The 25,508-nt window shown below is 50.6% G+C and overlaps 8 protein-coding genes across 8 annotated transcripts; 5 read left to right on the top strand and 3 right to left on the bottom strand.

Annotated features, from left to right (window-relative positions):
- Nucleotides 1-2,225: 2,225 nt before the first annotated feature.
- Nucleotides 2,226-4,740, top strand: NECHADRAFT_85376 (uncharacterized protein; the record flags this gene model as incomplete). The annotated part of the gene is made up of 8 exons (XM_003041690.1): nt 2,226-2,355; nt 2,514-2,752; nt 2,818-2,959; nt 3,039-3,153; nt 3,266-3,330; nt 3,447-3,840; nt 4,380-4,392; nt 4,561-4,740. 8 exons carry the CDS (start codon nt 2,226-2,228, stop codon nt 4,738-4,740), a joined length of 1,278 nt encoding a protein of 425 aa, XP_003041736.1.
- Nucleotides 4,741-5,751: 1,011 nt separating this feature from the next.
- NECHADRAFT_49662 (uncharacterized protein) lies at nt 5,752-6,630 on the top strand (the record flags this gene model as incomplete). The annotated part of the gene is made up of 2 exons (XM_003041689.1): nt 5,752-6,184; nt 6,233-6,630. 2 exons carry the CDS (start codon nt 5,752-5,754, stop codon nt 6,628-6,630), a joined length of 831 nt encoding a protein of 276 aa, XP_003041735.1.
- A 1,511-nt stretch (nt 6,631-8,141) lies between these two features.
- Nucleotides 8,142-10,132, bottom strand: NECHADRAFT_85374 (uncharacterized protein; the record flags this gene model as incomplete). The annotated part of the gene is made up of 10 exons (XM_003041628.1): nt 8,142-8,215; nt 8,267-8,689; nt 8,745-8,829; nt 8,878-9,165; nt 9,219-9,342; nt 9,395-9,402; nt 9,455-9,547; nt 9,595-9,805; nt 9,924-10,053; nt 10,105-10,132. 10 exons carry the CDS (start codon nt 10,130-10,132, stop codon nt 8,142-8,144), a joined length of 1,464 nt encoding a protein of 487 aa, XP_003041674.1.
- An 899-nt stretch (nt 10,133-11,031) lies between these two features.
- NECHADRAFT_85373 (uncharacterized protein) lies at nt 11,032-12,768 on the top strand (the record flags this gene model as incomplete). The annotated part of the gene is made up of 1 exon (XM_003041688.1): nt 11,032-12,768. One exon carries the CDS (start codon nt 11,032-11,034, stop codon nt 12,766-12,768), a length of 1,737 nt encoding a protein of 578 aa, XP_003041734.1.
- An 842-nt stretch (nt 12,769-13,610) lies between these two features.
- On the top strand, nt 13,611-14,904 carry NECHADRAFT_96546 (uncharacterized protein; the record flags this gene model as incomplete). Its single annotated transcript, XM_003041687.1, has 2 exons — nt 13,611-13,691; nt 13,741-14,904. 2 exons carry the CDS (start codon nt 13,611-13,613, stop codon nt 14,902-14,904), a joined length of 1,245 nt encoding a protein of 414 aa, XP_003041733.1.
- A 470-nt stretch (nt 14,905-15,374) lies between these two features.
- Nucleotides 15,375-16,901, top strand: NECHADRAFT_96545 (uncharacterized protein; the record flags this gene model as incomplete). The annotated part of the gene is made up of 1 exon (XM_003041686.1): nt 15,375-16,901. The coding sequence occupies one exon, from the start codon at nt 15,375-15,377 to the stop codon at nt 16,899-16,901; it is 1,527 nt and encodes a 508-aa protein (XP_003041732.1).
- A 210-nt stretch (nt 16,902-17,111) lies between these two features.
- On the bottom strand, nt 17,112-20,968 carry NECHADRAFT_85371 (uncharacterized protein; the record flags this gene model as incomplete). The annotated part of the gene is made up of 10 exons (XM_003041627.1): nt 17,112-17,200; nt 17,248-17,356; nt 17,408-17,518; nt 17,571-17,906; nt 17,957-18,171; nt 18,227-18,755; nt 18,808-18,969; nt 19,019-19,153; nt 19,277-20,022; nt 20,071-20,968. 10 exons carry the CDS (start codon nt 20,966-20,968, stop codon nt 17,112-17,114), a joined length of 3,330 nt encoding a protein of 1,109 aa, XP_003041673.1.
- Nucleotides 20,969-21,934: 966 nt separating this feature from the next.
- On the bottom strand, nt 21,935-25,205 carry NECHADRAFT_96544 (uncharacterized protein; the record flags this gene model as incomplete). Its single annotated transcript, XM_003041626.1, has 4 exons — nt 21,935-21,967; nt 22,045-24,588; nt 24,649-25,081; nt 25,135-25,205. The coding sequence occupies 4 exons, from the start codon at nt 25,203-25,205 to the stop codon at nt 21,935-21,937; spliced, it is 3,081 nt and encodes a 1,026-aa protein (XP_003041672.1).
- Nucleotides 25,206-25,508: the final 303 nt, after the last annotated feature.

Genomic DNA, 25,508 nt, shown 5'->3' with positions numbered 1-25,508 from the left:
AGAAGAAGTGATGAGGAAAGGTGATCTGAGTGGTTTGATGAAATTGAAAGACTGGAAGCTCTCTGAGGTTTATATAGACGACGGATCCAAACCCTATGGTTTATAAAAGTGGTGTAGATCGCCGGGAGCTATCCACGGGCACTAGGTTCCTCCCGACGGGCGTTGTTTTCTCGTTTCGGCTCATCGGCTTGCCAATGTCTCAGAGCTAGCTAATCAGAGATCTCTGCAAAGAATCTGCGCCGTCGAGCTGTTGATCAATGAGCTATCTGTGTCTTACAACCCCGCGCCTGTGTCTCACGACCCCGCTTGACAGTTGTGTGTAAATATGCTGTGCGAGCAAGATTTCAAGCAGGGCGACAAAGACAGAATGCCGAGAGAGGGGCCTTCCAGATTTAGTCAGGTACAGGATGGAGGTGGCGAGTGTCAGATTCAGCTCTGAGCTTTGTTTATGTACATCCAACAAGCTCATATCAATGGGGTATCTGCATCCACGTTGCAAATGGATTTCCTCAAACCCCGGTGATATTCGCCATGTCGTAAAGAAATTACCGATACCCCATATGAAGCATGCTCATCAAGGTTACCAGGCAACCCCATTGCGGAAAGAAGCTACAATGTCTCGCGGGAGCTCTGTGTCTCGTTCGAGCTGCAGACATGTGCTGCAAGATACACCAAAGATGTTCAAGCGGGCTCCAATAGGAAGCTGATTCAAGGCACGCACAGCAGCCTCAACGTCACTACCGACAGATGAGCTGAACCATCCCATTCCCAAACTGAGCTCTCTGCTTTCGGATCTGCGGTCGTGGAAGGCCATGTTTCACTTTCCTTGAAAATATCGCCATGTTTCTGCAATAGACCTCGTACTAGCTTCACTTACAGCCAGTCGATGGGTAGTGGGATTCAGGGAGGCGGATCTCGGATTTCTTGTTGTGATGAGAATGGCATGATAATTGCATTTAGACTCAAGTCACAGTGACTTAGGCAGTCTGGTTCTTATTCAAGTAACGATTGATATAAGCTTCATGATGTAGCTTTCTAGGGGATGATCGACAAAGCGTACTCGGCTGCGTTAGATTGGCCAAAAGGTGGAATACTTCTGTTCTACTTCAATGCAGTCGGCCGAAGACGGAGTCACACACGTCTTTCCTATCTACGGGAGGTCAACTGGTGTTACTGCAATGTCACATGTATGCAGTGTGGCAGCTCCCAGTCACTGGGCTTTTTCCTGGATCAACAACCCAAAGTATTCAATTCCAGGCTACTTGAAGAGGTGCAAAAGAGAAACTAAGATCCTGCGAAGGAGATTTCTTTCAACAATATGTTGCTCTTCTCCGTATATGAGCTGGTCGGAGTAACTTTCCTGCACTGTAACCATTCAAGCAATCTCAAAGACACATCACTGGGCATACGTCCATTGGATAGAGTTGAAGGAAATCTATTGGCCATTCACATATGTGATAATGCGCTCGCAAAACCCTATCCTCGACCAGTTAGCAAAAGGGGTTAGTATCGGCCCAGATCGGCCCATTAAGGTTCCGGAAACTCAACCTCAACTGTATACCAGGAAGGTTTGTTCCTATCTCATAACCCTATTACTCGGAAACGAGATAAATATGATTGTATGTCCCTCGATGTACCGGATTCCCTCACCAGAGTCGATACCAATGGTTCAATGGTCACATGCGCGATGAGCCAGGTATGGAGGGTTATAAGAATGAACAATATGTTCGTAGACGTATTCATGGTTCTTTTAAGGCCAGCCATCTGGGTAGTGCAGCCACGCCAAGACAGACCTTGAGTGTTTACTGATTCAGCAAGCGAGAAGACACACTTACTGAGATCAACCCGTATTTCTCGCTTTCATCAGTAAATAAGAACTCTGCTTTACTTAGACTTCAAAGAGAGTGCTAGGGAAATATTTAAGCGGCAGCGGGCCTCACAAAGTGTATGAGGCGTAATACCAGCAAAGGGTCAGAAGTCTTGTTCACTTTGCCGACAAGTAAATGACAACATGATCTAAATCTTTAGATTTTATTAGCACATTTTAAACTTATGCTAGCCTATCTTTATGATGAGTAATAGCTAAGGATTTCTGTCGTTCTGGCGCTTTATTCATTTCTTCACTCTTGTCGCACCCCACGTGCGTCTCCACTTTTCACCCAAGGACGGTTGCTCCTTCCCGAACTAGGTGCCTACCCATCACATGAGACTTTCTTCGATGCAAAATGGCCACCTTCACGAATGCATCTTCTCTTTTCACTATCGGCCTCCCCCAAACTTTTTTTACAATGTCGAAAACATTCGTTGATGTCACCAGCGCCGCTGTGCCCTTTCCGTTTACGGATTGTGAATCCCGTCAGTAGCCCGCTCCTCCAACTCCCCTTCCGCTGCAGGCATTCTCCCAATCTCTGATTGAGGTGCCCTCTGGGCCTTTTCCTCTTCGCCGCGAGATGCCAGGTAGGATTCCGAAAGTCTTGAGATACATAGAGTATAGCATATTAATTTATATTTAGTTTCCGTCATTGAGAACGACGCTGAGGACAGGCTGGAGCTTCTCTGCGAGCTTGCTCGCGAAGAGAATTTGGGCGCCGTTGTCGCCCAACTCACCAGTTCCGATCCCAACTGGAGCCTCACCTTTGAGGAGCTGAAAGGAGGCCGCAGCTGCCTAATCCCTGGGATGGAGTGTCGTGGCATTTGGAACCACACCGACAAGGTTGCAGCCAAGAAGCACTACAGCAACCAATCGCATCTTGTAAGTCTCATCAATTTATGATTTGTTCTTTCGTTATCCACATGATATTAACGTGCTCGATTTAGGCTTGGGACCGCAAGATGGCCAGAGAGGCCGCTCGTCTCCCCCCTGCCGTCCCTTCTCCTCTTCCGCGCCCCGACCTTCGACCTACAATGGTCATCGCCTTCCCCCCCCCCCCCTGGCGCCCAGGCCCCCTCCTCTTCAGAGGTAGAGATGGAGTGGGAGCCAACAACTCCTGACGATGTCTCTCCCCGGCTCCCTCTTAGTAGGGATGCCGTTATTCCAGACTCCCAAGAAGACCAAGACGATATCCTCTTTTCTCCTCTGCCTAAGGGCACCGTAATCCCAGATTCCGAGGAAGATTCGGATATCACGTTCGCACACGTTCTGGCCAAGAGATTGTATGATGACAAGGTACAAGGACAAAAACATAGTCTAAGGATTATCCTCTTTCGGTACATATTTAAGCCTTATTTTAGGATAATAAGTATTCAAGAATCTTTACATCTTTAGATATAACTCTTCTAAACGCCAGAAGTTCAGTAGTGACACACAGTCCAGTCATACACGGTTCTTAGGTTTGCACTTTGAGATGTTTCCATGCCTTTTCCTTCTTTCGATCTTATCCTACCTACAGAACATAATCAACGAACATGAACCCGGCGAAATCCCACCAGTACATACATCCCTTCAGGCTCATTCACAAGATGTTTCTCTCTGACATTAGAGGATGCAGCTGGTTTCAGAGTCGAGAACAACGCTCTGAATGAATCAGGCGTCCGGGCCCTGGTTCTCAAGGCCACAAGTCTCCGCCCTGAGCTGCCAGTGACGTCCCGGGTAGACTACTTCCCATTCATGATGAATGGGACATCTATGGCCCACCCCCATGGTATCACTGGGTGCAAGCCGCTGTCGCCCACACAGAACGCTCTTGTTGACATGCCGAGCATCACCATCCTCGGTCTTCCATCTCTGCATCGCGACAACACCAACAAGCGCATTATAGCCCTCCCAACGCCCATTGCCAAGCTGAGCTTCAATCCAATTCAGTCCATAATGGATGAAACGCAAGTGCTTGGAGGGCTGCAGTATGTCCTTGGGCCAAACGCCACCTCGCAATTTGGTCCGGACTTCAATTCTGGGACCATCTGGACGCATGAGTTCGTCCCTGAACTTGATATGGACTCTTTGCCTCTGAGAGCTTGGTCCTTGCGTCCAGACCTCAGCCCCACGCTCCCTCTACAACATTTTGTTTTCCCGCACGTGGCGGAGACCTGGGACCAAAAGATGCCGTGCAGAAGGGAATGACTGATGCATCTTGGCGTGTTGGACAAAGTTGAACTTCAGGTTGGCGATGACAGGCTGTACTACTACCAAGACATGCTGTTGGAGAACGAAGCCCATCTCAACCCCCAAGCGCCGTTCCCAACATCCTCACGCGCGCATCGTGGAACCGGGACGGATCCTCTCGTGTTAGAGATAGTGATGCAAAACAACTGGCAGAACGACAGAACGAATGTCATATATAGACGACTCTACTCGAATGATTATAAAAGAATAATCATAAAAAGATGTAATACTCTCAAAGTCGTTTATAAAATTTATATCTTATTTAATGCATTTTTAGTATTATCCTTAGAGTAGGTCATTCGTAAGTATCTTCATCTTTTGTCAACCTACCCGTCCCCTGGCCAGAACCCCTACGGCATGGAACGCCCATGTCGACGCCCTCTACCCCCCCTTCGAACCAAGAGGCGAGGCTTAAGGATCTTATCATTCTTAAGGCTGCTGCCAACAACTTGCGAAAGGACGGGGATATTGGCGAGATCGAAGGCCATGTCCTCCAGCTACTTCCGGACCCCGTACAATCACCCACAGAACAGTCCCCTGCTGGGGTGGTGCTACTGCGTGTTGGGGCGGCCGTCGCCCGGCTGAAGACCGAGCTCGATCTCTCTCAGCTTGCTGAGCTTTTCCAGCCCTTCTCCTAAGGCCACAGCGACGGGTACGGGACCTCCGACAACCCTTTGGTGGTTGACGCTCCTCCCACTAGCCAGGCTCTCACCACTGGTTCGACTCCCTCTACCTCTGCTGCCACGGTATCTCCTATCAACGCCTCGCTCCCTACCGTTTCTTTCTCGTTTTCTCTTTCTACCTCGACAGTGACTGCCCCTGCCTCAACGGCGCCAGTCTCCAACCCCATATTCCCGACGGCTCACTCGACAACTACCGGCCCTGCCTCTACAGTTACCGCATTTACCTCCAACCCCGCCCCGGCACCTACCATACAAGTAACAGACGTCTTTCAACGTTCGGAGAGCCAGGTTCGGTCCATGGCCTCTCCTAGCTACGTGGAGAAGTATGCGGGGAACCGAGATGAAGGACGAAAACGCATCACACCTGAACCTGGTCTCTTCAAGACCTTCTCAGAGTGGGATGACTGCGAGAATAAGCCAGTCACACCTCCGCAAACTCCCGACTGGCAGCATCTTTGGAGGCTGACAGGGCTATTGTCATATTCTGGGGACTTCATCTCCAGGGTCTCTTACCTGGCGAATATGACCTGCTTTTTGCGTTGTGCGAAAAGCGCGGTGACTTTGCTCAAGCGCATCCTTATGACAAGTTTAATGCGGTGACATCGATGCTTGAGGCTCATTTCTGGTCTGATGTAAAACACGCGGATGAGTGTCGGACTAATTTGCTACACGCTGAATAGGGCGCTTACCGATTCGTTATTAGAAGTCAGATTAAGGTCTAAAAGTTGCACATTTAGTAACAAACAATTAGTTAGGGCTTCTCCGTTGTCATGCCTTGTCACAGGCTCAGGGCTTGCCCCGCATCTTAACGTTGACATGTACCTCTGTACCCCTGACAGGTTAGCTAAACTTTCATACCAAGACATCCAGCCCTCTTTTCACAAGCCTACATAAATACCGCCACAGGCCGCCGTTGAAGGGTTATCCTCCACCTTCTCTTCTAAGCCTGCGCGGCTTGTTAGAGCCATGACACCGCCAAACCCGCAGAAGCCCAGCCCTCCACAGAAAGAATATGCCTTCGTTACACCTCATCAGCATGGCGCCCGAAGCCATGCCATGCGCGAGCATTGGAGGCAGCGTAGGCATAAGAAGGATCTCGCCAAGCGGCAACGAGAACACCGGCCTCAGCATGTGTTGCTGCCAACACCTTCAACGAGCGAGGCGGCCGACTCACAGCCCTCAACCGAGACGACCGACACGGGCCCGGAGAGCACCGTTTTAGCTGGCGGAGGAATGTTTGATCCTGCCATGTTTGAGACTGATATGGACTCGATGATGAACGGAGTGCCTGGTCAAGCAATGTCTGGGATGAATCTCGCCCTGGGATCAGCTCGATTGGATCCCTTTGATCAGTTTCCAGTCCTGCTCACCACCCAACACCACAAGCTTCTCCATCACTGTGAGTGACGTTCAGCAGTGTATCAGTTGGATCTAATACAATCTATAGGGTTGAGCACATATGCGACAATGATGTTCGACGACGTGCACAGCCAGGCCTTCAACCCGATGCGCGACGTCTGGTGTCCTCTCGACCTGTCCAACGCGGCATCTTTCAACGCCATCATGGCTCATTCAGCTGCCCACTTGGCTCGCATGCAGGGTCTCCGCCAATCAAAGGAGGCGCTCAAGTTTAAGGCTGAAGCGGTGCGGATTGTCCAGGTCTGGATGGATGATCCGCAACGCGCTCTAAGTGATGATGTGCTGGCCGCTGTCTTGCGCCTGCTGACTTATGAGGTATGGCAGAGATTGAAGATTTTCCATTTGGGTACTGACGTATTATTTTATAGAGATATTGGGGAACCGAGGCGGAGTGGCACGTCCATTACAATGGCCTCTCAAACTTGATCCAGGCTCGTGGTGGGATAGAAGCACTTCAGAGCAATTGGCGGCTCGGACTCACGACATTCCTGCAAGACGACCACTCCATACTCGTTTCTCATAATAGCTGACACCTACCAGGGTATCCCTCATGTCCAAGCCGTCGTGGTTTGACTGCTCCAATCAGATCGAGGAGCTCTCCAGCCAACATTTGGACGCCCACCTGCATCCCATCCTGGGCGACACGGTCAATCTTCATCGTATCCGCTGCTTATGGCTGTTGTCATTTGTACAGGATGTAGGGACCTTTAGAGTCAATTCGCCAGATGTTTACGCTCACGGGACAAGCCAATTTCCAGCCATCCAGGAAGCCCTGGGTCTACTGAAGCTACACTTGAGACAAAATGAAGCCGGTTCGATACGACAGGATGCCTGCACCAAGTCCGAGTTTACGAGGCTGGCATGTCTGTTTTTTATCTGCATCCTGCTACAGCAGTCCACCTCCAACTTCAGTCCTGCTACAGACCTATCTGGTCACAGATCTTACGACGCTCAGTTGGTCTCGTACTTGAACATGTTCCTCGATTCAGCGAGACCTCAGTGGCACGGATCCATCGACAATCTCTACACGGCACTGTTCTCTACCTTTGACGCCAGTGCAAGAGCGGGACTCAACATGGAGTACATCCGGAATATGACGGGGGTAATGGCCTCTATGACTGGCGGTGTGCGGTACGGAGTTGAACGATGCCTGTTGAATATTCTTTGTCGCACTGAAAGCAACGGATTTGACGCATTCGATGAGGAGTGGACGCCGGATTCATTACTATCCCAAATACCCCCTCAATAATAAAAAGGAAAGATCAATATGCATTGACCATGGTACGAGGTGCATCAATGGCTTGGGGCTTCACCGTGAGTCGACTTCTGGGACAAGCCAAGATAAAGCGGTGACGGGATTCGGACCCAGGCCTCGGGTTCAGCTGGCCTCGTTACCTGTTCACAACTTGTACATGCGCTTCCTCATTACTCGGTCTCACCCTTGGCCCCCTAAATGTCACAGTTAAGACCTGATTGGCGAGAGAGGTTCTGTGCTCAAAATCAGAATGACGATGATGGCTTGACTATGTCCTCTTATGGAAGGACTACACAGCCAATGGCAGCGTAGGAAAAAAAACAAGAGCGAGTCGGGCCGACGGTGTGTCAAACCTCCCGGGACCCAGCCTACTCAGGGGAGACTGATATTGAGAGTTACTGTTACTGGGTCTTTGATTTTGTGCCGGGGAATTACTGGCAACAACAAAGCCGTGAGAGTACCAAGACCTGAGGTCTCTGTGCGAAATACCCTCGGAGTAATACTTGCTTGGACCTCGTATGGTAGAAATGTTCAACAATTCTACTTAACGCTGCATTGCGCCTGTATATTCACGCCTGTGTCCTCTGTAGCTCATCTCTATATCAAATCCCTTCACCGTTAGACTCCATCCCTTTGTTTCCGCTGTCTATGGCGTCCATGGATGGTGCGCATCAAGCGGTAGCTAAGATTGCCTGATGAGCTCAACTGCCTCGCGGATACGCGCACCTAGATCCGAGTCGACCCGTGAAAAGAGATCTGTAGGACAAATTGATTAGCAAGAATACAGCATTGGCAGTATTGACTCACCATAGACCATGCCGCGGAGCTTGTCGTTCTTGACATTTGCCACATTGTCAGCAAGATTGTCAATGAATCTCTCCTGGTGTCCCTTGTCCCTCCCTAGAACCTTCCAGAGCCCAGTTGCCTGCTCAAAGTCTTCAGGTCCGACAGTGGTTGTGAAGTTGGAAACTTCTCCGACCCATTTCTCGTGGTTGGTAAAGGTAGGCGAAACCGTGCCCCCAGCGGCTGTCGTCCTGAAGGTGGTAGGCTTGAGCATGGAGCCGATGTAGTTTGGGTCGTCGCCGTAGTTGGTTCCAAAGTTCATGAAGCCATCTCGTTGAAATGGACAGTAAACTGGAGACTTTGCGGCGTTTGTTGGGAGCATTTGGTAGTTTGTTCCGAGTCGGTAACGGGCGGCGTCAGGGTACGAGAACATGCGAGCTTGCAGAACTGGGTCTTGTCAATGTATGGTTCAAGTTATTACTGGTTTTGGCACTCCACATACCGGGATCAGCAGATGGAGCCCATCCTGGAACCATGGTCGAAGGGGAGAAGGCAGCTTGCTCAATGTCGGCAAAGTAGTTGCGTGGCTATCAAGTCAGCATCATCGTTCAAAGCCAACTAGCGCTGAGACTCACGTTTTCGTCCAAAGTCAGCTGTGCAATCTTGCGAAGAGGAAAGTCTCCGTGCGGCCAGACCTTGGTCATGTCGAAGATGTTCCACTTGTAGTTCTCTGCCTGCTCGGGACTCATGACTTGCACAAACACGTCCCACTTCGGATAGTCCTTCTTCTCGATCGCTTCGAAGAGGTCGTGTACGAGATAATCGGGGTTTTCGCCGGCGATTTTCGTGGCGGTCTTTCGATCAAGGTTCTTGACGCCGAGCTGGCTCTTGATGTGCATCTTGATGTAGCTGAAAGAGCCATCCTATTATAGCAACCGTTAGGTGAGTACATAAGATGGAAATCGGGGAGACGAACCTCCTTGGTAAACTTGTAAGTGTGGCCGCTGTAGGCGTTCATGGTGCGGAGAGAAGCAGGAGTGCCGCGGTCGCTGAACAGATGCATCAGCTCGTGGATGCCTTCTGGATTGCCGACATGGAAGCTAGTAGAATGTTAGTTGCGCCCGGCGTCCGGCGTGTATCATCCTAACATACTCCCAGAACTACTGCCATGTCAGTATCGAGCAAGAGTCACCGTTTCAAATCAGGACATACCATATCAGCATTCGGCATGTTGGTCTTGGGATGCCGCTTGTGAGACCGGTTCAGAGACGGAAACTTGACAGGATCTCTGATAAAGAAGACAGGCTTTCTTCGTCAACCTCTAATCTGCTTCTGTGGGAAGGATCACGTACAGTGTTGTTGAACACGAAATCAAGGTTGCCATCGTCAGTGTAGAGCTTCATTGCCCAACCGTGTACGTCTCGGACTGTATCAGCGGATCCTCGCTCAGGCCCAACAGTTGAGATGCGAAGAAGACACTTGGTCTTCTTGCCAATTGCGCTGAGGAAGCTGGCCGAGGTAAGGTCGGAGCAGTCATCTGTAACTTCGAGTTCGCCGTATGCGCTTCATCACGTCAGAGAAAGGTTTTCGAGAGTTTGAAAGGCATACCCTGCTGCTTTCGCGTGGACGACACTTGATGGAGAGTTAGCCAGAGGTAGAAGATTCTTGCCGGGACACTTACCGCTCAGGAATTCGCTCACGAGCAAAATGTGCCAAGGTTTCGAGCAGTTGTGTGTCCTGAAGCAGGACGAGACCTCCGCCGGAGCCATTCCGCAACTGGACACTGGTTGCGTTGCTAGGCTGGGGGCACCCTGTAGGACAGTGAGTTTTATGTCCTGCGACCCTGAGACTTGGGGGCTTACCTTCGGCCAGGGTGTAGACTGGGGCCATGGTGGTGAACGTTCAAGGTAGCTTTTGGTGGAGATTGGAAAGGGGGGTTGGATTCAAGCTAATACTGGAGCTTGGAATGAAGCTTCTTAACATGACAGCTGCGGTCATCTTTATAACTAATCGCCTCGATCTGATTCATTCCCTGGAAGTGCCTACAACGGTTGTCCTCTGCCGGAAATGGTAGAAGTGACGTAGCTGATGCTTTCAATCAAGACGGAATGGCGGCATGTCAGACAAGACGTTGCTGATGTGCTGGCAGCAAGGGTAGGAAGTCGGCATGAGGACGAAGAGGATCATGTCTCTATTGCTAGGTTGTTTATTCGTAGAGTAGTACTACCCAAAAGAGCCAAGCTCACCTTCGGCAGGCCAGAGCCCGATGAATGCCAATCAAAACACGGGCCCCCATCCGGCATCGCCGGAATTGTGGGTCAACTACCGGCCAAGGGCGGCCGACGGCTATCCGGCTCCCCGATACGGGCTATACTCCTTGCCGAAGCCCGAGATGATAATGGAGGAGAAACCTGGCTTGAGTTTAGACTATGCATGAAGTGAGGAGTTGAGACGGCATCATGATGAAACTCTGCTCCGAGCTGAGCATCCATTACTACCGCACATGTAACAAAGCCTCGCGATAACTGGAGTAGGTAAACATAGGCCGCTGGTTTTGGAAGGACTATCTACCCAATTGTTCTTCTTGAAGTTATCTACCCCGCGTGGATGGAATGGCAGCTACGTGGAAGTTTGATTTCATGTTGATGCAGTGGCTCACAAAAGTGAGGGGATCAAGATGTCAAGAGCTCGAGAAGCAAGATAAAAGGCGGGGAGAAGACCTGAGTTGACCTTCTACTATCGAATCAACCAGTACAACACAAACAACTCTCAAACATTCATCATCAATCATGGTCAAGAACGGCTCTCATTTCGACTTTGTCGTCGTCGGAGGCGGCACAGCCGGCAATGTCGTCGCAGGTCGCCTGGCCGAGAACCCGAACGTCAGCATCCTCATCGTCGAAGCCGGCATCGCCAACCCGCAAGACGTCCATGAGATTACTACGCCCTCGTCTGCCATGAGCCTTCGTGGCAGCAAGCACGACTGGGCTTACAAGACCACCATGGTCAAGCGCGATGACTATGAGCGTATCGAGAAACCCAATACTCGCGGCAAGGCTCTGGGTGGAAGTTCATCGCTGAACTATTTCACTTGGATCCCCGGTTGCAAACCCACGTTTGACATGTGGGAGGAATACGGCGGCAAGGAATGGACTTGGGATCCTCTTGTTCCATACCTTCGCAAGAGTGCCACCTACCACGATGATCTTGGTCTTTATCCCAAGGATCTTCAGAAGCTTGGAAAGGGTGGACCACTTCCCATCTCTCATGCGGAGCTTCTAGATGACCTCCAGCCCTTCCGTGACCTCCTCACTGAGGCCTGGAAGGACCGTGGTGGCACTTTGACTGAGAACATCTACGATGGTGAGATGATTGGGCTCACTCACTGTGTGGACACCATCTATAAGGGTCAGCGCTCTGGAAGTTTCTTGTTTGTTAAGAACAAGCCTAACATTACTATCCTTGCCGAGGTGCACTCCAAAAAGCTCATCATTGACGAAGCGAGCCGCGAGTGCAAGGGCGTCACCGTCATCGACTCGTCTGGCGCTGAACTGAGCTTCTACGCCACCCGCGAGGTCATCCTCTCGCAGGGTGTCTTTGAGAGCCCCAAGCTACTCATGCTCAGCGGCATCGGCCCCAAGAATGAGCTTTCCAAGCATGGTATTACCACACTCGTCGATTCCCGACACGTCGGTCAGAACTTGCTTGATCACCCCGGTGTTCCTTTCGTTCTCAAGGTCAAGGACGGCTATGGTATGGATGACCACCTTCTTCGGGCGGGACCTAAGCATGATGGTGCCGTGTCCGCCTTCAGCAAGGGTCACGCCGGACCCATGGGATCGGGTCTTCTCGAGATGGTCGGCTTCCCCAGAATCGACAATTATCTCGAGAAGGACGCGCAATACAGGGAGCGCAAGGCAGCCAACGGCGGAAAGGACCCCTTCTGCCCTGACGGCCAGCCGCATTTCGAACTCGACTTTGTTGCCATGTTCGGCAGCGCCTTTCAGTGGCACTACCCAACCCCCAAGAGTGGCTGCCACCTGAGCGTCGTCGTCGATCTCGTCCGCCCAGTCTCGGACCCCGGCGAGGTGACGCTCAACTCTGCCGATCCTCTCGTTCAGCCCAACATCAACCTCAACTTCTTCGCCGACGATCTCGACATCATTGCGATGAGGGAGGGTATTCGGTTTAGCTACGACGTCCTGACAAAGGGTAAAGGTTTCAAGGACATTGTTCTGGCCGAGTACCCTTGGGAGATGCCTCTTGACAATGACGAGGAGATGCACCATGCTGTTCTCGACCGTTGCCAGACTGCTTTCCATCCTTGCGGAACTGCACGTCTTTCCAAGAACATTGACCAGGGCGTCGTGAGCCCGGAGCTGAAGGTGCATGGGATCTCAAAGCTGCGTGTCATTGACGCATCTGTCATTCCTGTCATTCCGGATTGTCGTATTCAGAACTCGGTGTACATGGTGGGTGAGAAGGGAGCGGACATGATCAAGGCAGAGCATAAAGATCTGTACTAGGTTCACCTATGAAGACACTATGCCTGTGGGGTCAACACAGTAAGCTTGCAAATCAGAAGGATCTATAATAAATTAAACTCAAATTCTCAAGTCCAATTGAAACAAAATCCAGAAACGTGGTTATAAAATGGGGCGCCAAGATCTTTCGGTGTCTTTGCTTGGAGGAACAAGTCGCCCACATGCTGTCCCAAGAGTTGCGAGCATCATCCTCCTGCAGGTTTTGCGCAGCCAACTTTGAGCCCTCTGCCGATCAAAAGAATAAACCGGATAAAGGCAAATACTAATTAATATTCATAAAGAGCATGACAAGAGCTCTAAGCCCCTGACTTTGTCTCGTTACCGCGACAAAGATGATGAGGGTGAAGTTCTCACAAGCTCATGGTTCTTTTCAACGTACCCTATACCCCAAATGGTCCAACACGCGTTTCCCCAAACTCAATGCTTTCTGAACTATTCCTGACTTGGACTATTCACGAGGATCCAGGGGTTACCGGATCATCTTTCGAAACAAACACTGACCAACGTTCATGTTAAGTAGCCAACCATCTCTCAGTTCGCTTCGACGCAGCACAAGGCCAGAAACGGTAGGATCTGACGCTAATGATCCTTGGCTTCCGGAAGCCCCGGATCGAGACAGGGTTCATTGGCTCGTAATTGGTCGTTGAGACCTCCAGCTCGGGTTCGCGTTCGCGTTGCTCGGGTTCATCAACGCCCAGACCTTGGTAAGCTGATTGTGTCCCTTTAAAGCGAAGCTCGGTACGAGACCGAGCTCTGTTGTCACCACATTTACGTTTTCTGTGGTTGAATCATTCTTTCTTGAGTCTCGATTTGTCCGTGTCAATATGCAGCAAGCTAGATCCACTCGTGCGGGATACAAGAAATCCCGAAATGGCTGCACGAGATGCAAGAAGAGACGAGTCAAGGTATGTTGCCCTTCAAGGCTGGTTTAGAGAATCGACTGACTGGCTATAGTGCGATGAGGAAGTTCCATGCTCGGCTTGTGTGAGGCACAAGGTTCCATGTAGCCTTGCATCTCCCGATGGCGAGCATGAAGGTATTCACATACCCGACCGGTCTCTCCATCCACCCAACCCTAGCTCTTCTGGCTTCAACTTTTCGTCATTGCTCTGTGGGTCCCTGTTCGAAAGCCCTCGAGAAGACGCAGACTGTTGGGTTGCCAACGTTGAGCTCATGTTTCATTACTCGACTGTCACGTATAAAACGCTTTGCTTTTCAGACCAGGTTGTGTCAACGTTCCTGCACGACATGCCTCGTCTGGCTCTCTCTCATCCGTACTTTCTGCGAGAGATTTTATCACTCTCCGCATATCATCTGGCCTATCTTCATCCTGAAAAGCGGCAGTCGTATGTTCTGCTGGCCTCCAAACACCACGACCTGGCTGTTAGAGGTATCCGAGAAGTCCTCGCGGGGCCAATAACGTCTGCCAACTGCCATGCACTATACGCTGCCGCGATATTTATTGTTATCAACAAATTCGCCGCCTTCCCTAGTTGCGAGGACTATCAAGCACACGGATGCTTGATGCCGATTCAGGCACTGGTTGAGATGTTTTCTCTTGTCAACGGCATCAGTGCTCTCCTGATGTCCTCGGAAGGAAAAAGCATTCTTAATGGGCCACTAAAGGATTTTTTCAGCCGGTCTATTGTTCCTTATCCGCCGAGCGAACTGTTCCATGGGCTCTTAACTCGTGTACCCGAGCTCAAACTCCGGGCAGAGTCGGACGCTTTGGACCCGAAGGCGAAACTCATTTTAATCACGACCCTTCAGTGTTTTGCCGAATGCCTTGAAGATACAATTAATCGTCCAACCGTGTCGTGTCCACCAGAGATGCGTGTCCAGTTCATGTGGCCAATGATGGTCACGCGTGACTTTCTCGACTTGGCGGGCTCAGGACATCCGTTGGCTCTGGTGACTTTGGCGTATTACGACACATTATTGTCTTGGGCAGAGTCTAGATATTGGTTCTTTGAGGGCTGGGCGCAGCCATTGATGGAAGCTATTATCGAAAAAGTTCGAGGGTCCGAGTGGGAGGATCTTGTGAGTTGGCCTGCGAGTATCGTTTTGAAGGAAAAGGAGGCACCTTTAGACGCGATGGGAATTCCTGGAGTAGTATGAGCCTGAACTTTTCTTTACTGGGATGCCCCGTTATTCCGAAGCTGGACCTGTATCAATATGAATGTTAATAAGACTGGAAACTGGACATGAGAGCAAACAGACTTGATACTTGGAGGCTATCACCGGCTAAATATATACTCACCCACAATTGTACCCTCAAGTCAACTTCCTTGACCCCCATGACCCCATTACTTGGCAACTACTCCTTAATTCCTCTTTGAGATTTCATGACACAGCTTAAACTCTTATTTCCTATTCAGGAAATAGTGAGTCCATTCACTGACGAACCGGAGTCGCGGACCGACGATCCGTCGGCGGGAGAACCCCGGGTCTCTCGTCCAACCATTGATGCCTCGGATACACCAGATGATTCTCTTATATTGTCGACAGACCGCGCTTTATTGCCTCTTCTTCCTTTCTCCTCATTTAAACTGCTACTCAAAGATCCGGCATCGTCTTCTGTCGCAAATATGGCTTCTACGAACCTCGCATGGCGCCAGGTCAGCCCTGGCGTGTGGAGCCGCTCCATCGATGAGATCGAGAAGTTCTACGCTACCATGGTGGTTCTTTACGAGGCTAGTGGCCGCATGTTCTTTGGCATGACTGGCCATGTCTCTCTGTCTATCAAAATACCCGAGAGCGCTTCGCAAGAGCAAGCTGAAGGCGCCGTCGACAAGGCCTTGAGAAAGGCATGGCTTGCTCTAAGATATGCTCACCCCACTCTCGCTGCCAAAGTCACTGAGAATGTCGAAACAGGCGAATGGACAAAGACCTACCGTCAGTTTGAGAGCGAAGCGGACAAAGATGCTTGGCTTGAGGAAACTCTTGTTCACATCTCGACCGGTCAAACTGGCAACGAATGGGCTAACTCCGATCCTCCCGCTCCCAAGGTCCCAACCATGTTTGTCTTGGACCTTCCTACTGACGGGACTTCAACTGTTCGACGCGATCTCGTTTTTCGCTCGCCTCACGACGTCATCGATGGAATTGGAACGCTGATGATGCTCAACAACTTCATAACTCACGCTGCCGAGGCTTATGAGAAGGGTAACTCTTTTGATATTCCCGTCTTTGATGGCTCCGAGACTGCCAACCTCAGTCCCTCGTATCGACTGGCTGCTCAAGTTCCCCCCGAGCTGACTGAAGACCAGAAGAAGAGGGTTGAGGACATTACTGCTCAGAAAGCAGCTGTCGCTTCTGATCCAAGCGTTGAACACCTCGCTCTTCCCTTCAACGGCGGCCCTTTGCTGCCTGGTCGTCATCAACGTCTTGCTCTCACTTTCTCTCAAGAGCAGACGAAGCGTCTTATCTCCGCTTGCAAGACTGCTGGAGCTACTCCGACACACGTATTCCACGCTGCTGCTGCCATGGTCATGCGAGACGTCCAGGAGCCGCCCTCAGAGACGAAGCGTGTCCGATATATTAACTACATTCTGCGCAATGAGCGAGATAAATGTACTGAGCCATACAACACCGCTGTTCATTCGGCATCCGTCTATCACTCTGTCTCGGGTCAGAGCCTGATTGTTGACATGGACTTGCCTGCGGCCGGTACCAAGATCGATCCCAAGCAACGCCGGGAGGAGTTCCTCTCTGTTCTAGAGAATATGAAGGACTTTTACCACACTGTTAAGGAAGACAAGGAGCACTACATCCTCACGCCTACCTTGTGGACTCTGGGCACGCCAAAACTTCCTCCTTCTCCTCGACCTCTCCCTGTGCCCCCTCCCAATGCTCACCCATCCGTTTCTATCTCAAGCATGGGCCGCACCGATGCCATTGTTGCTCCAGAGAACGGTGCCTTCAGCACTCGCGACCCTTGGGTGACTGGCGAGGAGCTTGGAAATGGGCTGGGACTGTTCCTTGGCACTTCTCGTGGAGAGTTGTGCTTGAGTGCTGCGTATAACGACGCTTGGCATACAGCGGATGAGGTACAGAAGTATTTGGATCGCTGCAAGGAGCTAGTTGACTGGGGCTTGAGTATCGACACTGTTTAGGGAGATGGATTCGAATATGGGCGTGATTTTCCTTGCTGTCCCTCGTTAAGCTCTGAACATGATAGCTGATGAGGAATTGATGTTATGAAGAAAGTGTTGAAGCAATTGATTATTAGTGCCAACAACAAATAGTGTGTCCCTAAAGCGACACAAGATTGATCAAGGCCTTCCCTTACTCCAAATTATACTGTAGTGTACATAGGTAGTCCGCTACTTGGACTTCTTCTTCTCTGTCTGGTGGTAGTAGATCACCAATACTAGCAAGCCGAGTGGTATGAGTGTACTAATCTCACCAACAACTAGACCAATGTTAGTAGAGAATCCTCTAAACTCGAAGAATACTTACCCATTCTCCAGCTAAGCCATCCTGAAGTCAATCTTATCTCTCCCTCCTCGTTGTGAGGGAAACCATTTGTGTTTATAGCAAAAAGACTGGTCAAGAATGAGAGGGGAGTCTGAACTGTTAAATACACTGACATTAATGGTTCCGAGCAAGTTGAGCTTACAAAAATGACTGTAACGATAGTGAATGGGAGGATGATAAAGTTCATGAATCGCGCAGCCTCGGCTTCTTTGAGGGATGCTTGGGCTTGCATCGCCTGGATGATGTTGCTCAGCTAGAAGCAGCCGTTAGTATCAACTAAGGAACTGGATAAAAAGTCAACTTACTCCTTCAAGTGTCGTAGATGCATCCCTGTCCATCCTCTGCGTCCTCTGAATCAGCGTTTCAAGGCCGGTGTCATGCACAAAACTCTCCCTCAAGACTTTTCGTGTATCTTTCGTGAGAGTTGGCTGACCTGGGAGTCTGGATGGCCAGAGAATCTCTGCAACATCTTTGGTCACTTTCAGCTGAGTCTCAAAGAGTTGGCGAAGGAGTCGGAGCTCATCTCTGATATCCTTGACTCGCCATGTGGAGTCGGCAGCCTGACGGATGATGCTGTTGACTTCGCTGGGACTCCAGTCGCTTGTTGTAAAGCTCTTGAAGAACTTTGCCTCCTCGTCTGTCTGTGTGGTTTTGGTTAGTAGGGCGCTGTTTATGGGCGCAAGAATAATACCTCGTAGCCGATCTGGCCCTCAAAAATGTCGAGAACATGCTCGCCAAGTCCAGCCCACTTGAACTCGTTGACAAGTGTCACTGCTTCAAAGACGATTCGCTTGATCAAGTCGCTTGGTGTCCGAAGCGTGTCCAGGTTGCCTTGACGGATCGTCTCAAATAGGTCATCCGCCATGGTCTCATTCTGGCGACCTGGTATCGCAGTAATGATTGTGCCTGTTTACCGAGGTCAACATTGAGACTGAAAGGGGAGTCAAAGAAGGAGGCTTACTGTCATCCAGCTTCCAAAGCCATAGCTGACGAACCATCAACCAGCTCAGAGAGAGATCCTGCTGGATCTTCTTAGCCTTGTCTTTGTTTGCCCTTCTTTTGTTGCGCCTCTCGTAATGTCTATTATCGGCGGCTGGTGGGAGTGCCGGGTTCGCCGGCTTCTTTGCCTTTTCCAGGGTCGTGCGGACTTTCGTCTTCCCCTTTCTTTGCATCCGGGACCATAACCACTTGATGAAAGCCCATTTCGGTATCTCATCCACTTGGACTTCCTTTCGAGATTTCTGGGTTGTCTTGTCGATACGGCCTTTCAACCATCGGTATACGACTTGCTGATCTTTGGTACGCAGCGTGTTGTCTCGTTGCTCAACGTGGTTGGCTGTCTGGTCCAGTGTCTGTGGTCGTTGCGCTCCGAGCATACCGGTGAAGGGCGAGTATGTCCGTTCAAGCTGCTCATATCTCTTGCGGAGGATCTCACCCTTATCCGTCTCTGTTTCTGGATCGTGGAGTGTCTCGATATCAAGAAATGGTATCTGTAACATATTAGCAATGTTTATTTAGTGCCAGCGGGCTGTTTCGTCGTACTACTAGCGATACCATGCTACTCGGCTTGATGAAGCATTCTGCATTTGCCCACGATATCCTCTTTTCAGGTCCAAGTGGCGGCTTGGTAGCCTTCTCCGACTTTGCCGGCGTCTTTTCCTCTCCTGCAAGCCGATTCACTTTGGGACTTGGCTTCTCGGCGACCTGCATAACAGGTAAGTAAAGCTACGGGACTGAAAATTGCCTCTCTCACCCGCGCATGTGGCTTCCTGACCCGAGAGCAAAGGTCGTTAGTTTCTCGAACTCTGATGTTGCTCTCGAAGAACTGCCAGGCTTGAGCATCGACCTCGGCACCGTCAGAGGTCCTGATGTTGGTGATGAGAAAATCCTAAAATACGTAAATTAGCATCAAAAAGATAGGAGGATTATATGACTTCGGTATCCCTACCTTTATCCAAGTCATCTACTACATGTTAGCGCTGTGTTATGCGCCAAGCTCAGATAAACTTACGTTGTTTGAGTTGAAGTTGATCCATCTCCAAGAACTCTCTCTGACATTCTGCTTGAACTGATCCTCTGTCAATTCAACCCGGATACTGTCTTCCCTACCCACCGGTCCCCTATCTTGTTGACTCTCGCCTTTGGGCTTGTCTCGGTCTTCTTGTGGTGATTCTGGTGTCTTCTCAATGCTGATATCCGCATCTTCCTTCACCAACCGCTCCCAGACCTCTGATGCGAAATTGGCCTCGCAGTCCGCAAGAAAGGATGTGCCTCCATCGGCTGGCTCCTCGATAGAAGATCCGTCGTTGGTGCTCTCCTTTTCTGACTCCTCTTGAGCAGAATCGTCTTCCAATCGCTTACTGTCACTCTTCTTGCGATACAGAACGTGAGACACCTTGATACCTGTCGGAGTCCATGACATGGAAGTACTTCCATCCGGTTTTGGCTTGAGTCCCGCCCATTGATATCTGAAGTAGACGGGGAAGTTGTCGCAGATCCTCCTGATATCTTCAGAGTACTCGGCAGGCTTCTGAGGCACGTTTCCGGCCGTCTTGCGTCTCAATGGTGCCTTTTGAAGAAAGGAAAGGTTCTCGGCAAAGAACTTTTTGTCCTCTTCGCCAAGGCCGCCTCGCTTGAACAGCTCTCGGGGCGTTTCACCGTTGTCGTTGAGGCAGTCCAGTTCCGCTCCTCGTTCAAGCAGCATCTTGATAACGGTGTGATTCCTCTTCCTGCAGGCGTCATGCAAGGGAGAGTTTCCTGTCTATGTTAGGGTTGGTGCGCTGACGCATTAGAGTATGAGCCTACCGTCATTATCCTGGGTGTTGAACTCGGCATCTGCATCGAGGAGCCGTTCCAGGCAGCGCTTTGACTCTTTGCCAATATCCTGCACAATGAGTTGGTGCAATGGCGTCTGCAGATCTTCGTTCAGGGCGTCAACATTTGGCCCGTATTGAAGTATCGCATCGAGAATCTTTAGCATAATGCCGTCCTCGACAGGCTCACTCGTCATCCCAGAAATCTGATGCAACACTGTGAACTTCCTCGAGTCTCCGAGGTTGACGTAGTGTGAGGGCGCCATGAAAGGATGTTGGAGGATTCGTGACACGAGATTGGCTTTTCTCTGAGCAACTGCTTGGAAGAGAACTGTTCTTTTGTTCTTGGAGGATTGGAATGTCAGATCGATCTTGTGATTTCTCAGGAGATACTCGGCGTCCATGTCGTGGCCTCGACATATGGCAATGAAGAGAACAGAGCATCGGCCTTCGATCTCTGACAGAGGTCCGACTCTCTCTTGAGGCGATAGGCTTCGATAAGTGTTTGCCGCTGCTTTCCGTAAGACCTCGATATCGTCGTCTATACCTTCTCCCTCCGTTCCAAGTGTCGCGTCGATCTCCTTTCCAAGATCCACCAAGCGATTGGACTTGGGGCCTGCCTCAGGATCATCCGAGAAGGTTTTACCCGTAGTCGGCACCACTTCTCTGTCGAGGATCACGGGGACAGGCTCCTCAGACGTGTCGTCGAGACGTTGGAGTATGCTTTGGATTGCGCCATCTTGACACTGAGTGGCTGCCAGCCACATCCACGAGCGGAGTTTTACCTTGAGCTTTGACGGGGCTGGGTCTTGGCTGTCTGAGGTTGGGGGCTCCTCATTGAGAAAAGATAGGGCGCGAGAGCCCGTCAACAGAGGCGAAAGCAAACCCATGCTCTGTGTTTGCACCTCGGAGACAATTTCAAGGTGATTTTCCGTATAAAGAAAAGAACTCAAGGACACAGGTCCGGGGGAGGATCCTTATAATCTCGTTGACCAGGCTGCTGACGAGTCATATCCCGGCTTGGGTGCCCTTGTTGGTTCTGCCCTTGAATGCACCAATCAGCTGCAACTATGGCAACCAGGACCTCATGTTTCTCACCCAGGGTGGCTTTCAGCTGAATCCCACTGCACTTTGGAGTGTGTATGGTAAGCCCAACGGTGGGTAGCATCAGACGCCTCGGCGCTTAGCCTGCAAATTTCAAATCAGGCTCGCAGAGATGCTCCCTTTCTACTATCCACAGATGTTTGTCGACGTCGAAGACTTATCAGTTAAGATAATATCACGATGGGTATCCAACACATTCAAATCTGGTGGGCTGGCCGATTTCGAACAAGTCTATAAGCTATGGAGAGCTCTCTGGCCAGAGGCAAGTCATCTATCCTCGGTGGCATGTCATCACCTCATCTCGTGCTTATTGTGCTCTTTATGGATGGTGGCACGAGGCTCTGATTTGCCCGCACTCGCTAATAGCTGCCTTGAGTTTCCGCCCCCAACCTCATTCTTGCACATCTGCCAACCTCAGCAACTCCAATCTTCTCGGGTGTTGTGACTTGATCGCCACTGTCTCAACTTCGCGACGAGGCAGCCGGACGCCTGGTGTGCCCTCCATATGCCTAGGTCCAAGCTATAAACATCTCAACCTGTCATAATCTTGTGAGACTCACCTTAACTGGTCCCCAGAACGGAATGTCACCACGTTTGAGCCGCCCACATTAAAGAGGACCACCATTGCAGTGGCGAGGATAGAATCTTGGCAGCCTCATGAACATGCCATGAACCGCGTTGCCCAAGTTAAAGTAGAACGATGTTGTATAAATCACGATTCAGACTGGTTCCCCTGCCTGGCCCCATAGCTACTAGCAGACGCGAAACTTGCAACACTGCTCGCTCTTGACACCGCGACCGGCGATGGTGATCTTCTCTCGTGCGCTGGGGACGATAGAGAGGGTTTCCCGCGGGCACTCACGGGTCGGCGCGAGATTTCGAATCGGCGAGCACGTGCCTCGAGAGCTTTTATCAACCTCGAGCGGGGATTAATGAATTCGGAGAACGTGGTGCCCCGGGGAATGTCCTCTTTCAGCAGCACGAAACGGTCCCAGAGCTCAGTGTTGTCGAGACATTTGAAGAGAGTGGACGAATGCGAAGTCACATCCTTTGCGACCTTGAGATGCGTTGGGAGGCTCGAAAGAATGTAAAATAACAAAGAAGGCCAGGCTTCAAGCTGGTGGGAGACATATTCTGAGGAAAGGAGAGAGTTGGCGTATTGTATTGGGGGAGCAGCTTCGGTTGTTGGGTTCGTCGGTATGTTTCCCGCTGCTATCCAGCTGGCAACTGTTGTGTGAGTTTCAGCCGTGGGAATCATGATCAAGTGCTCGTCGAAAGTTTTCCTCCGACTGTTTGTTGTGTCCTGTGCCAGATTCCTCTCCTCGAGGGCGAGAAAAGACTCATTTTCGCTGTCAACAGGACTAGTCTCCGATAGTTCCCACTCGGATAAGGAGACAGATTCCTGTTTCTGATAGGTCCTCCTCGCATCAATCAGCTTATCCAATTCTTGGATACTGATATAGTTAAAGCATGTAATCGCAATTGTGACGTGGCAGCTGCCAACCGGGTTGCGCGCAGCTGAAGCGTCTAGCAAGCGGAATCCACCACCTTCGAGGAAGAATTCACTCACTGACTGATGAATGACTTTCACAATACGAGTCTCTCCCTGCTCTAGGTCAAGTGATCCAGCTCCAGCGCGAATTGATAGATTCCCTTCGTCCTCTAATGGTGCCTCGTCTGGTCGTGAAGCACTTACTTCTAGCAAGCCTCCTGACAAGGCTTTGATCTCCCTCTCAAGCTGACTGTCGCTCTCGGTGTAGTGCACAGACCTCCGCCACTCCTTGAGAGAATCTGGAACGGGCTCTCTTATAAATGCAAGCACATGGTGCCATTGATGAAGCCTCAACGGTGCTGTTGACATGAGAGCCCACTGAAATACCCGTAGAGCGACCCTCCGCGACTCTGGACGGATGGACATCACCATATTTGTGAACAAGTGCTCCAGTTCCCAGGGCATTGAATCGATGTGTCGGAGCAAAAGCTCAAGGCTTTCGCCTTGGTCATATTTGGCAAGAAGGCTGTCCATAGTCAGGGTCACCCAGAGAAAGATGCCGCGGGCGTTGTCTATCATCTTGTTTCGCAGTTTAGGCTCCCAATGTGATTCTGACCTTGAAATTCTGGCCTTCAATCTTTGATTGACATATGTTGAAATGTCGCTTTCGTTGAGATCTTCGGCAATCAGCTCCGAGGCCGAGCGAAGGGATGTTTGCGGGTGGTGTCGACTGGATAAACACACTCGGACACGGCCATTGTTTTCGCCCGTAAGCAAATGCCCCCAGAACTCCACGTGTGATCCCACAAGAGGAAGGTCAAGCTCGTCGAGGCCGTCGATAAAAATAGTAGTCCTCTTCCCTGATGTGTAATCGAGGATTGAGTTGAGTAGGCTTTTGAGCACTGGTTCCCTCCATATCACCTCTGCGCGCCTCGACATAATGGCTTCCTCGTCCAGCTCCGTCCATATCTGCACCGCTTCTTGAAGTTGAACCGGATAGTGCGGTAAAAGTTGGTGTAGAAGGGACCGAAAGATGCCGATCGAGGAATGCTCCAGTGGCTCGCCTTTGGCGCTAACGAAGACGCCAGCAACACAATATTCGGAGCCGCTGAGAGAGAACTTGGCATGACGAAAAGCCTGCTTCATTATTGTCGACTTTCCGGCTCCCGGTTTTCCCTTGATCCAGAGGATGCAGGGTCGTTCTTTGAGATCGCGGTCGAGGAGCCAGTGGGAGTACGTTTCGTTTTTGATTAGCCAGTGTCCTGTCTGAGGGGCAGGATCCTCAATGAGCTGGCGAGGACGATGCATGTGGGAGAACTGGATAGACTTGAGGCAGGCGGCTTGCTGAGCAGTCAACTCCTGACCGCTAGTTGCATTAAACATGCCTGAATTAACCGCAACAGGCTGGTCAGTACAGGGATCATCAATCGTGCCAGTTAAGATTGTGCGATATGCCGATCGAAGCTCTCCCACGACCTTGACAAAGTTTGGGTCTTCCCGTCCAGAAAATCTGCACATCTCCATATGGTTGGCCTGGAGTGTCTCGGCGTGTTCTCGCTGGTCCCCTATTAACGAGGATGTGTCTGGCACAACCTTGTTTCCCAATACACCAAGATTGATTTTGGTCATAGGGTATCCTTCTTGGAATGTCTTGACTCTAAAGCCGTGTTTGAACCAAAGCCCGGAGAATGCTTCCTGTGAGCGTTCGAGATCTGTCGTCTTAAGGCCGAGAGTATCAAGGATTGCCGAGTTCGTTTGAAAGCGCAATCCACTAAGAACGGATTTAGCCCAGGCGCCAAGGGCAGACAGATCCGGGCTGCCGCGATGAGGGGTGCCTAGGAAAATAACAGCGACGGTAGAACTGACGATATTGCAGAGTTCGTCGGTTGGGGAGGTCGAAGATAATGCCAGCATCTCCCTCAATAGTTAGTCTCTAATTCCTCATCTTAACTTAGGTCGGTAGTCTGCAGTCACCTCTTTAACAACAATTCCGCCAAGGCTATGTGCCAAAAAGATTAGAGGGCGATCTTTGGTATGGCTTCTCCCGAGCGCGAATAAGAAGTCCTTGCTGTGCGAAAAGACACTATTCTTGTTTGTTGAACCAGATGTATACTTGGTGATCTTGGTGTCGTATCCGTAAGTGAGGATGCGAGCATTTGGGCAGTCTTCAGGTAGCAAATCACGAGGCCAGAAAAGTGTTGAAACTGGCGTCTTAGGCTTGGGGGCGCTACTCGGCCCTCGTTTTCCTGAGGCCCGTTTCATCAAGCCTGTGACACTGCGAAGAACCTGTCCTCGTCTTGACGCCATCATTTCTCCGTCTGACTGCAAATCGACCACTGCGTCGGGCATAAGAGGAGAAGTCCATGTCTTGTACGCATGACCTTTCAAGCCATGGATGATGACAATGCTTCAGGCACCTATGTCAGCGTATCCATCGCGTCACCTTGGGCGCTCACTCACTCAACCGCTGGTTCTTGATCCTTTGGCTCGTAAACGAGGAATAGTCCCGTGGGTGGGCTGGGATCTGCCATTTTGAGAGGGCTTCAGACATTCAACGAAGGTCCTCAATTGTGAAATGGGGCTGAAAAGTGAGTGAAGAGGGGAATGAGGCAGTTCTCAAATCAGGCTGCGCTATGCATGAGAATGAAAAGCCACGTGACGCTAGAGCCTGATTGATATTGATGGTAGGTAGGTACCTAAGATAACCGGAAATCGAAAGCTGGTATGAATATCTGGAGGATAAAGTATAGGCAAGCAGTCTAGAAAATAAACATGAAGTGAACCTGGGTGACTTTCGCATCTGATCAACTAGATTGGACTAGATACAGCTTTAA

This window comes from Fusarium vanettenii, assembly GCF_000151355.1.
Source record: "Fusarium vanettenii 77-13-4 chromosome 10 genomic scaffold NECHAsca_43_chr10_1_0, whole genome shotgun sequence".
NCBI lineage: Eukaryota > Fungi > Ascomycota > Sordariomycetes > Hypocreales > Nectriaceae > Fusarium > Fusarium vanettenii.
This window is presented reverse-complemented; position numbering and strand designations above follow the sequence as displayed.